The sequence below is a fragment of the Oryzias latipes genome, chromosome 4, assembly GCF_002234675.1.
Source record: "Oryzias latipes chromosome 4, ASM223467v1".
Taxonomy (NCBI): domain Eukaryota; kingdom Metazoa; phylum Chordata; class Actinopteri; order Beloniformes; family Adrianichthyidae; genus Oryzias; species Oryzias latipes.
In genome coordinates, this window is record NC_019862.2 from 15,604,268 (window position 1) to 15,615,147 (window position 10,880).

The 10,880-nt window shown below is 40.3% G+C and overlaps 1 protein-coding gene across 1 annotated transcript; it reads right to left on the reverse strand.

Moving 5' to 3' along the window:
• Positions 1–4,655: 4,655 nt before the first annotated feature.
• On the reverse strand, positions 4,656–7,962 carry LOC101164880 (cornifelin-like). The gene is made up of 4 exons (XM_011474117.3): positions 6,595–7,962; positions 6,381–6,479; positions 5,054–5,238; positions 4,656–4,976 (listed from the first exon to the last, which is right to left on the reverse strand). The coding sequence occupies exons 2-4, from the start codon at positions 6,445–6,447 to the stop codon at positions 4,701–4,703; spliced, it is 528 nt and encodes a 175-aa protein (XP_011472419.1). The 5' UTR covers positions 6,448–6,479; positions 6,595–7,962; the 3' UTR covers positions 4,656–4,700.
• Positions 7,963–10,880: the final 2,918 nt, after the last annotated feature.

Genomic DNA, 10,880 nt, shown 5'->3' on the forward strand with positions numbered 1-10,880 from the left:
AAATGACATATAGCTAATGCCATACACAAAAAGGTTGTATTAGTTTAGTTCTGGGTGCCCAAATCCAGGTCTTGAAAGAATGCTTCCTGCTGGTTTTGGGATCCCCTGGTTTTGTTGCAATGCAAATACGTCCTTAAAGGTTTTGCAGACCAGCAATGTTTTTTAGGGTGATTTAGTTCTCAAAAGCTGATTCCCACAGCAAAGAAGCTCTTAGACCACTATGTTGTTACAGTTCTCCAAAGAGGGTTTCATGCTCATCCCCACCAGGAGTTGCTGGCACTGGCAAGATGCTGGTGATGTGGTTCAAGGTTTGGTCAGATGTCGGGAAACTGCAATTGCTCCCATCAAATCTACAAGAAAGTACAGAAAAACGTTCATACTGAGCAACACATCAAAAAAAAAATTAGCCTTGTTAATTTTTTTAGTTTCATGGTTATTCTAATTAATTCTGTCCGCAGAGAAGCAAGTGGAATGTAGTTCAGTCTTCTGGTCAGGCCTGCATCTTTTAATATCCGTATACATTGCAAAGACTGACTGATATGTTGTGTTTTGTTTTCAAGTCGACGAATATTTCATCGTCGGAGTGGTTATTTCATAACTATGGCCCTCTGTGAAATATTTTTCCATCAAGTCCATCAAGTGAAGTAGCTTCACGATCTGGGGCTTTAAAAGGAGGACACTATTTTAGACGCTAACTGATGAACTGCATAATATTTTTTACAATTTTTTACATTGTTTACATTATCACGTGTGTGTGACATGATAGTGATTTGAGTTCTTGGGGAATCTAACTATTCAATGTAAAATTAATGAATTGAAAATGTCTAAGTGAAAGATTACTTTCAAACAAGTATTATAATAGTCGGTAAGGAAATACATTACTTGAGTAAGAGATTTTCTTTACAGAAATCAGTCTGGGGCAACTCCTTACATGTTTTTTTACTGCAAAAGTTTAGAAGTTTCTTAATTACTGTAAGGAGTAGCTAATTCGTTTTTCTGTCAAATTACAATTCAAAGAAGGAAAGTATGGATGCATATTCAAACGAGTCAAATGATTAACAGTAAAAAAATTCACTCAGGTACTTTCTCAAAAGTCTCTCTGTTTAAATACATATTTAATAAAATGCACACTATAGCAACCCAACCTTTTTGTTAAACACCGTCATATTTGGCATGATCTAAAAAAATTAAAAATAAATTTGCATCAACGTGATTATTTGTCTTGCTAAATTTAACATAAATACAACATATCATATATGACAAATACAAATATTGAAAATATTTTTCTTATTTTCATAGCGACAATTAAAAACACGCGGAAACGGAGGCGGCGGTCAGGCAGCTCTCTATGACCATATGGCAGCCAGCTAGCAGCCTGGGAGCTGATGGAGCTCCCTCGCTCATGAAACCTGAATGAATGACGTGATTGCCAATGTTTTTGTAGAACTCTTCATAATAAATGACCATGATCTCTCAACACCACCTGCGTCTCCCATGCATTGTAATCTAGATATGATAAACACAGACACCATCCATGTAGCCATCAGGCTGAAAACATTAGCTTAAAGCTTCTCCCACATGTGTGTGCAGCTAGTACCTACAAGCTCAAAAACACATTTTTTAGACTGACGGCCAGCAGAGACTTTGCCGCGCTGCAAAGGAGAGGCGGTAGACCATGGGTGCCCAAAGTAGGGCCCGCAGGCCAAATTTGGCTCACCAAGTCGTGCCTGTAGAGGCTGCGGAGTGTTTAGTTAAAACCCCTTAACTTTTCCCATTCGTTCATGGAGCGGCAACGGCAGTAACAAAACGGATAAGAGGCATTTTTATCAAATTTGGGAGGAGGATTATTTTTCTACTGAAATCTTTTCTCTGGCTGTTTGCCTTTTTTGTCAGATTTAGATTTAGATCTGCTTTATGGTCATTGTGCATAGTACAATGAGATTTAAGCATCGCCATCAGTGCAAGTACCGCAAGGAAGGGAAAAAAATAATAAAAAACATTGTAATACAATAAAATCAAACAAGCAAACAAACAGTATACACAAGTGTGCAAATATAAGCTGTAAACTGTAATGAAGAGTGCCGAAATAATTGTGCAAAATTGCAGATGAAAACTGTGTGTAAACATGTCAAAAGTGCAAGAGGTGGTAATGAGGTAGAGAGTTGACACTGTGGACAGAGAAGTAAACAGGAATATGGATTTTATCTGTGCATTTGGGAATTGAGGATTGTTATTGCTTTTGGAAAGAAGCTGTTTTTTAGTCTGTTCGTTGTGCTTCTGATGCCTCTGTAGCGCCTCCCAGAGGGCATCAGGTTGAACAGGTTTAAGCCAGGGTGTGAACTGTCCTTGACGATGTTGTGAGCTCTAGTGAGACAGTGCGCGGAGTAGATGTCCGTCAGGGTGGGGAGAGGGCACCCAATGATTTTTGGAGCCGTCTCTACGATCTTCTGAAGTCTCTTTTTATCCGCGGCCGTGCAGCTGCCAAACCAAACAGTTATGCAGTATGTGAGCAGGCTCTGGATGGATGACTGGTGGAAGGTCAGCAGCAGTTTGGTTTTAATTTTGTTCTTCCTGAGGACCCTCAGAAAGTGCAGACGCTGCTGAGCCTTCTTGATGATGGCAGTGGTGTTGGCTGTCCCCCTGGGAATGAATCCGACCACCGTGGTGTCGTCGGTAAACTTGATGATGCAGTTGTTGTTGTGGCTTGGGCTGCAGTCATAAGTGTAGAGGCAGTACAGCAGGGGGCTTAGCACACAGCCCTGTGGGGCGCCGATGTTCAGTGTGCGGGTGGAGGAGCAGTGGGGGCCCAAGTCTCACAGTCTGTGTTCGGTTTGTGAGGAAGTTGTTAATCCAATTGCATGTGAGGGGTGGGAGGCCAAGAGTGAGCAGTTTATTTCAGATTCTTACCGGGATTATTGTGTTGAAAGCAGAACTGTAACAAATCCACGGATTACAGTTCTGCTTTCAGCACAATAATCCCGGACAGACTCGGACAGCAGTCTGTGGCTCTACTTAAAGAGTACAATATACACCGCTACTACGAGACTAAACACACAGTTTTATCCAGACACAAAGGTAAGGCGCAAAAGACAAATTCTAGGGAGTTCCAATCTAAACTTCTGTCACAGCAAGCCACCCTCATGATGCCCTCAGCAGCACAGGACAGCGCCACATTGGCTAGCTACGAAAGTTCGGCGTTAATTGCGGAGAGTGGGAGATCCAGAGAGATTTTAAAAAATATGTTACTTACGTTTTAGCCTCACTAATGTGTGTTACCGTGAAAAGTACCAAATACAAATAAATAAACTAAATTATATTCTTTATTCCCTGCTTTTATTTCATGACGTGCAAAAAATGATTGTATTTGGCCTACGGACTGGGATCACATTTAGATTTTGGCCCTTTGAGCGAAAAAGTTTGGTCACCCCTGCGGTAGACGCAAATTGGCCCGCGAATCGCATTCGGCGTGAACGCAGCTTGATTAGTGGTCTTTCTGAACAATGGACTGGGTGTATCTGCGCGTTAGCCGAAGCTAACAATAACAGGAATATAAAACCTGGGGCTACCTCTGCCCAAACCAAATAAAATCAAAACTAGACATAGTAACATTTAACACCAACATTTACACTTACTTCACTTTCTCGTTCAGTTTCCGATTCATGCTCTTGTATTCCTCCTTTTCGCAGCGGTGTGTGTAGCAAAAGCCAATCCACTTCTGGTGGACATTTGCTGTGGCGTCACTTTCGTGGTGATGTCACTTCCGTGGTGACGTCACTTCCGCTAAGGCTTTCCCTGTATTTGTAGCTGTTTTCCTAGAAGCATTGCTTTTTTATGCCTGCATTTCTTTTCTTTTTTTTGCATCGCCTTTTTTTTTTCTTTTTTGCTGTGATGGCGGTTATTATTTGCAGCGTTTATTTTTGATTTGCATTTCCTTTTCTTTATTTGCATTTAATTTTCTTTTTGTCTGCAGTTACTTTTTTTTTTGCTGCAACAGTGGTTCTTGGTCGCCGTACACTACCCCTCCCCTTTCCTCCTCTCGCGTGTGACAGGAGACGGGAGCAGCTGCAGGGACGGCAGCTCACAGGTTTCAGGCTGTTACAAACTCTGTCATATAACAGATAATAGGAATACCAATAGGGGCGCAGATTTTTTTCCAAGCACTGAGCTGCTGTCAACCCCCCCCCCCCCCCCCCCCCCCCCGTTACATTTGCGCCCCGGACAATTGCCCATATTACCTGTGCCTAAAACCGCCACTACTGTGCGCCCCCCTGGCATCGCATCGCCGAAGCACTGCCTTAACTTAAAAATGTTTCATGCAATATCATTTCAGCTTTTATGTGATGTTGCTGCTGCATGCTCGGTAGGTGTACCGGGTAGCCTGTTTACACATCCTCAGACTTAATTCCACATCAGCTTTGACCTCATCTTAGTGACCTTTCTATTTTTCATTCCAGCTTGTTTTTGCTTCCGTTGCAGAAAAACCTCAGCGTTTGTGGATTTTGTACATTTTGGTGTCTTGTGCAGTGGAAGACTATTTTCAAAACTATCTTTTGTTCCAGCAGAGAGATTAGCAAAGGTCCCAAATGTTTACGTTTTTTTATTTTGCAAGGGTATGTGGCAAATCAGAATAGACAAAACACTTTTTAATAAACTCTAAATAAATCTGGAAGATGATTTGAAAAAAATTCCAACTTAAAATGTTACTTTGAAGTCTTTATGGTCTGTGGTTGGCTCATAAAAGTGGGCGCCAAAGCACCTGGGGGGGCCATAGCACCTGGGGGCGCCATAGCAACTTGGGGCGCCATAGCACCCGGGGGCATCATCATCATAGCTGGAGGCTGCATGTTGATAACATATGGCTGCTGCGCGTTAATCACAACTGGGGCTTTCTTTCGATGCTTTAATTCACGATGCATCTGACACCAGCTGCAGGGTGCACAGTAATAAGATGCAGCAATGTCAGCAGCGATGGAGCCCTGTAAATTTTCACAGAAAATGTCTTTAATATTTCTAATTGTTTTTAAGATTCAACTTGAGGTGTTTATTGTTGTACCTTAATGCCATATCTGCTCCGCATGGCAGCCCTCATGGAGACAGCAACGGGAGGAACGAAGGCAGGGATCGGCAAAATTTGTGACCCTGTAGTACTAATATCTAACATGGGAAGACAATAGCGCTCTCCAAATCTTCCTGAAACTGTACAAGCAAGGCAAGGACCACACCAGCAACCATAGCAACCTGAAAAATAGATGAAGAAGTCAAAATTATTAGTTATGCAGACGATGCCCAGCTTTTTGTAGAGTTAGCTGACATCAAACCATTGGGAGCGTCAGACTATCTCTTTTATGCAGTCAATGCCATCAAACTGTCTTCAGGTAAACGACTACAAAACAAAAGTTGTTTAGATGCCAATAGAATTGTGTAAAGAAACTGAAGATCTGATTCCTAGAGGTGTGTATATATATCATTAGTTGAGTTTGATTTGATTTATTGGTTTATTTCAAGAAATATTGAAGAACAATACAACATGAAATAACACAATCACAAACTCATTTCAGAAACAAAGCAATGCATTGATTAAAAACTAAGACAAATTTAACTAAACCGTAAAAAGTAACTGTCGTCCGTTTAACAGCGTGATTAATCATAATCAAAGAGAAGTTTTGCAGTAATGCATACAATACACACAGATCCCATCTCCTCATATGCTTTAAGATTGATTTGAAGATACTTTTAATGGTTTTTAAACATCTTAATGGTCTTCCATCTTATCTCTCAGACCTCTTGGTAAAATAGGAACCCTCACTATTGCAGGCTTGGCTGCTGTAACAAAATTATGTCTGCCAAAATTTTACCAGAACCAGGAGAACTGATCACATCAACTCTGTTCTCAAATCCTGTCATGGTTACCATTTAAATATATAATCAGAGATAAAAAGCTTATGCTAGTTTATAAGTAATGTTAAGCCCAAATAAATAATGGAGTCGTCTGTGATTCACAAATCCAGCTGGAACCTGAGATCTGGAGCAATCAACCAGCTCATAGAACCAAGAGTCAGAACCAAACAGGCAGAACTTGATTTCAGCTGCTATGTAGAGCACAGATGGAACCAGCTTCCTGATTAACTCCAATTCTCTCATTTTTTATCTTTGTTCAATCCAAAAACAGCTTTTTTTGCAGCCTTTGTAAAAAGAAGAAAAAAACAACACTTAATACAATCACATTTATATTCATCTTGTATAATTTTTTGTACTATTTAAATAAAAATGAAAAATATATATATAAATTATTTCTGCATGTTGGAAAAGATTTTTCATCTGTTCTCTTCTTGAAACTGCCTTATCTGAATGTTTAAGGAAGCACAACATTTGGTACTTACAAGTGCTGGCATCCTCAAAGCAGTCAAAGAGATCAGTGTTCCAATCTGTAAGTCTTCTTTCTCCCATTGCATGAAAACTTCTGCTACAGACACACAAATCTGACCAGAGATCAAAAGGAGAAAAGCTTGTCAATAAACACTGAACTGTTTAGTCTGAAAAAGTCCTTAAGCTACACCATTTATCCTTTAAGTTGATAACATTTAATTTAAATACCTGCTTAACTTTGCCTAATAAGTTAAAAGTCTAAAAGAATGAAAAGTATCTGCTTTTCCTGTGTGCCCAGGACTTCTGTATCACTGAGGGAATGGTGAGTGAATTAAAGTTGGTGGTTTGACTGTAGTCACTCTCACAGAATAAAGTACCGGTAAATGCAAATGATGATGGAAATCTGAACCTGCAGGAAGAGGACTTAAACCATAAGGTCAAGGAAACAGGAGATCTAACCTTATTCCCCAGGAAGAAACACAGAATTCCCAAAACTTGATTAACTTTCAATTCAGAGGTTCCAGAAAGATTTAAAATTTAACAAATCCTCATTTCAAAAGTGAACGTTGGAGTCATTTTAACGTTTTTCAGCAAATTCTAAAATGAACTTGTGGAGTTTTTTTTTTTTTTTTAAGTATTTCAACTTTTATCATCTATATATGAGAAAAAGGAACAAACTCTTCACATTCAGAGGACAAAATCCTTGTGTATTACAACCAATTTTATTTTTTTTCATTAAAAAAATGTTTTCTATTTTAGTGCCACGTTTTATTTATCAAAATGCTATATTTTATTAGTCTTTGCATCAGTTGTTTTTTTCCAAATACCTTCGGACACCTGGAGCAAAAACACAAACAGCAATGTTGCCCAACTTAAAACTTTTCAAATACAAAAATCATACAAACTTTACTTGTACAGCACTTTTCAGGCAAAGATGTTGCAACTTAAACTGCTTGTCAAGATGCTAACTAAAAATAAAAACTTACCAGTGCACACACAGACAATTTAAAATACTGTAGTAAAATTGGGATTATAAGAAAAGAAAAAAATCACACAGGAAGAGGATTGGAAATGGGATGCATAGGTCAACCTAAGCAGACTAACGAGAACTATCCATACTATCAAAAATATCAAGTAGGAATGCAAACAAAAACACACAAACACTGGAGTCAGATTTGCTTTTCAAATGTGTTATGTAAAAAAACTGTGCTCAAGATTTCCCTCACATCTAACCCTTTCTTCTGCATCCACCTCAGGTTCGTGTGCAAATGCAGTAAAATCCCCTGCACTACATCAACCTATCTGCTTAAACGGAACTATTGCTTCAGTCTCATTCTTCTCTGTTCTCTTGGAGTGTGTAGACCTGCTAATCCCGTTTAAACACAACAACAAACTGTACAGTCATGGCCAAAAGTTTTGGAAATGTGACAAAAATTAGTTTTCACAAAGTTTGCTGCAAAACTGCTTTTAGATCTTTGTTTCAGTTACAGTCAAGATCATAAATACTTGGACAGAGACATATTCTTTCAAATTTTGTTTCTGTACATTACCACAGTGAATTTTAAATGAAACAACTCAGATGCCATTGAAGTGCAGACTTTCAGCTTTTATTCCATGGGTTGTACAAAAAGATTGCATAAAAATGTGAAAAACTAAAGCTTTTTTAAACACAATCCCTTCATCTCATGGGCTCGTAAGGAATTGGACAATTGACTCCCATGCTATTGCATTGGCAGGTGTGGGCAATTCCCTTATGTCATTATGAGTGAAGCAGATAAAAGGCCTGGAGTTGTTTACAATAATAATAATAATTGATACGTTATGTATGCCACAATGGGGAAAATCTTCTCCGCATTTGACCCATACCCTGGGGGAGCGGTGAGCTGCAGCCGAACCGTGCTCAAGAGGCAATAGCGTTAAGATTGTTGCCCAAGGACCCTCACTGAGTGATGTTAACTGCTCGCCATTGATATGGTAATTGCCCCCTGTACCATTGCTCATTCCCCTCCGGGAATCGAACCCTGGATTCCTGCGTGGTGATTTGAGGACTCATGCTTGCATTTTGAAGATTTTGCTGTGAACATACAACATGCGGTCAAAGGAGCTCTCCATGCAGGTGAAAGGAGCCATCATTAAAATGAGAAAACAGAAAAAAAACATGCGAGAAATTGCTACAGTGTTAGGAGTGGAAAAATCAACAATGTGGTACATCCTGAGAAAGAAAGAAAGCACTGGTGAACTCAGCAACGCAAAAAGACCTGGACGTCCACGGAAGACAACAGTGGTGGACGATCACAGAATCATTACCATGGTGAAGAGGAACCCGTTCACAACAGCCAACCAAGTGAACAACACTCTCCAATATCCAAGTCTACCATAATGAAAGTAGATACAGAGGGATGCAAGATGCAAGCCACTCATAAGCCTCAAGAATAGGAAGGCTAGATTGGACTTTTCTAAAAAGCATCTAAAAAAGCCAGCATGGTTCTGGAAAAACATTCTTTGGACAGATGAATCCAAAATCAACCTCTACCAGAATGATGGCAAGAGAAAAGTATGGAGAAGGCATGGAGAAGCTCATGATCCAAAGCACACTACATCATCAGTAAGACACTGTGGAGGCAGTGTGATGGCCTGGGCGTGCATGGCTGCTAGTGGCACTGGGACACTAGTGTTTATTGATGACGTGACGCAGGACAGAAGCAGCCCAAGGAATTCTGAGGTGTTTAGAGACATACTGTCTGCACAGATCCAGGTGAATGCAGCCAAACTGATTGGGCGGCGTTTCATAATACAGATGGACAATGATCCAAAACATGTAGCCAAAGCAACTCAGGAGTTTATTAAGTGGAATATTCTTGAATGGCCAAGTCAGTCACCTGATCTTGACCCAATTGAGCATGCATTTCACTTGTTGAAGACTAAACTTCAGACAGAAAGGCCCACAAACAAACAGCTACTGAAAGTTGCTGCAGTAAAGGCCTGGCAGAGCATTCAGAAGGAGAAAACCCAGCATATGGTGATGTCCATGAGTTCAAGACTTCAGGCTGTCATTGCCAGCAAAGGGTTTTCAACCAAATATTAGTAATGACCATTTTGTTTTCAGTTATTTCATTTGTCCAATTACTTACGAGCCCATTAAATGAAGGGATTGTGTTTAAAAAAAGCTTTAGTTTTTCACATTTTTATGCAATCTTTTTGTTCAACCCATGGAATAAATGCTGAAAGTCTGCACTTCAATGACACCTGAGTTGTTTTATTTAAAATTCACTGTTGTAATGTACAGAAACAAAATTAGAAAGAATGTGTCTCTGTCCAAATATTTATGGTCCTGACTGTACTTCTTCGATATACTAAAATAAAATTGCAAGCTCTTGATACGTTTTAAAGGCTTTTGTGGACAATCACATGACATTTATACAAAGAGTCAGTGTTTGCAGTGTTGGCCCTTGTGTTTCAGGACCTCTGCAATTCGACTGCGCAGTCTCTCAATCAGCTTCTGGGTCCAAATCCTGACTGATAGCAATCCATTCTTTCATAATCACTTCTTGGAGTTTGTCAGAATTAGTGGGGTTTTTGTTTGTCCACTCGCCTCTTGAGGGTTGACCACAAGTTCTCAATGGGATTCAGATCTGGGGAGTTTCCTGGCCATCGACCCAAATTTCAATGATTTAGTCCCTGAGCCACTTACCCGCATTTTCACGACCATGGGCGCAGCGGGTTATAGGGCGCGGTCTCAGTTACGGGGGATTTCTCAGTTATTGACACATACAAAAGGCGCACCGGGTGTTAAGGCGCCGGCATGTCAATGCCCCGTTTGGAACCTCAGACCCTCCAGAGTGGGTTAATAAAAGAACCAGGCTCTGTTCTTTTAGAGGAAACCTTTTTTTTATTACTGTTCTCCCTAACTGGGTAATACAAACTGAATGTTCACACACTCACTTGCCCGTGTGTCTCCCTTCCTCCTTATCCTACACACGCGCTTAGCAAAGACAGCGCTGCCTTCAAGACAAACATGTACACACACACACACAAAGTTGCGCAGTGTCTCTGCTTTTCACCTTCCTATATGCGCTGGCAAAAACACCGGCGTAACCCTTGTGCTATCCTAGGCACTTTAACATTGGGAGTTGGGTCATCTAGACCCACTAGACACTGCTCTGAACCTTTTTTCTTCAATGATTTGTGATCTTCACCAGTGTCCATGGATTACATTAAATCCTTTCCACCTTTATCCACCTTTGTCATGGTAGGAAATAACACGTCAAAGTAAGGGTGGGGTAATCTAAGACAGCACAACGGTTAAGCACACACACACACCAAGTATGTGTTTAAAAAAAAACCAGGGGGAGCAAATCTGAGTTAGTTTTGATTTATTTTTTATTTTTCCTACACGTAGCTGATAACTGCAGTTCAAATATGGTTTCAGCCATTTTGTAAACACTGTTGAGGGGACCTGGCCCTTAGCCCCACCAATGGCCACTAAGACTCATGGGTAGTGTTGATTCTCACAC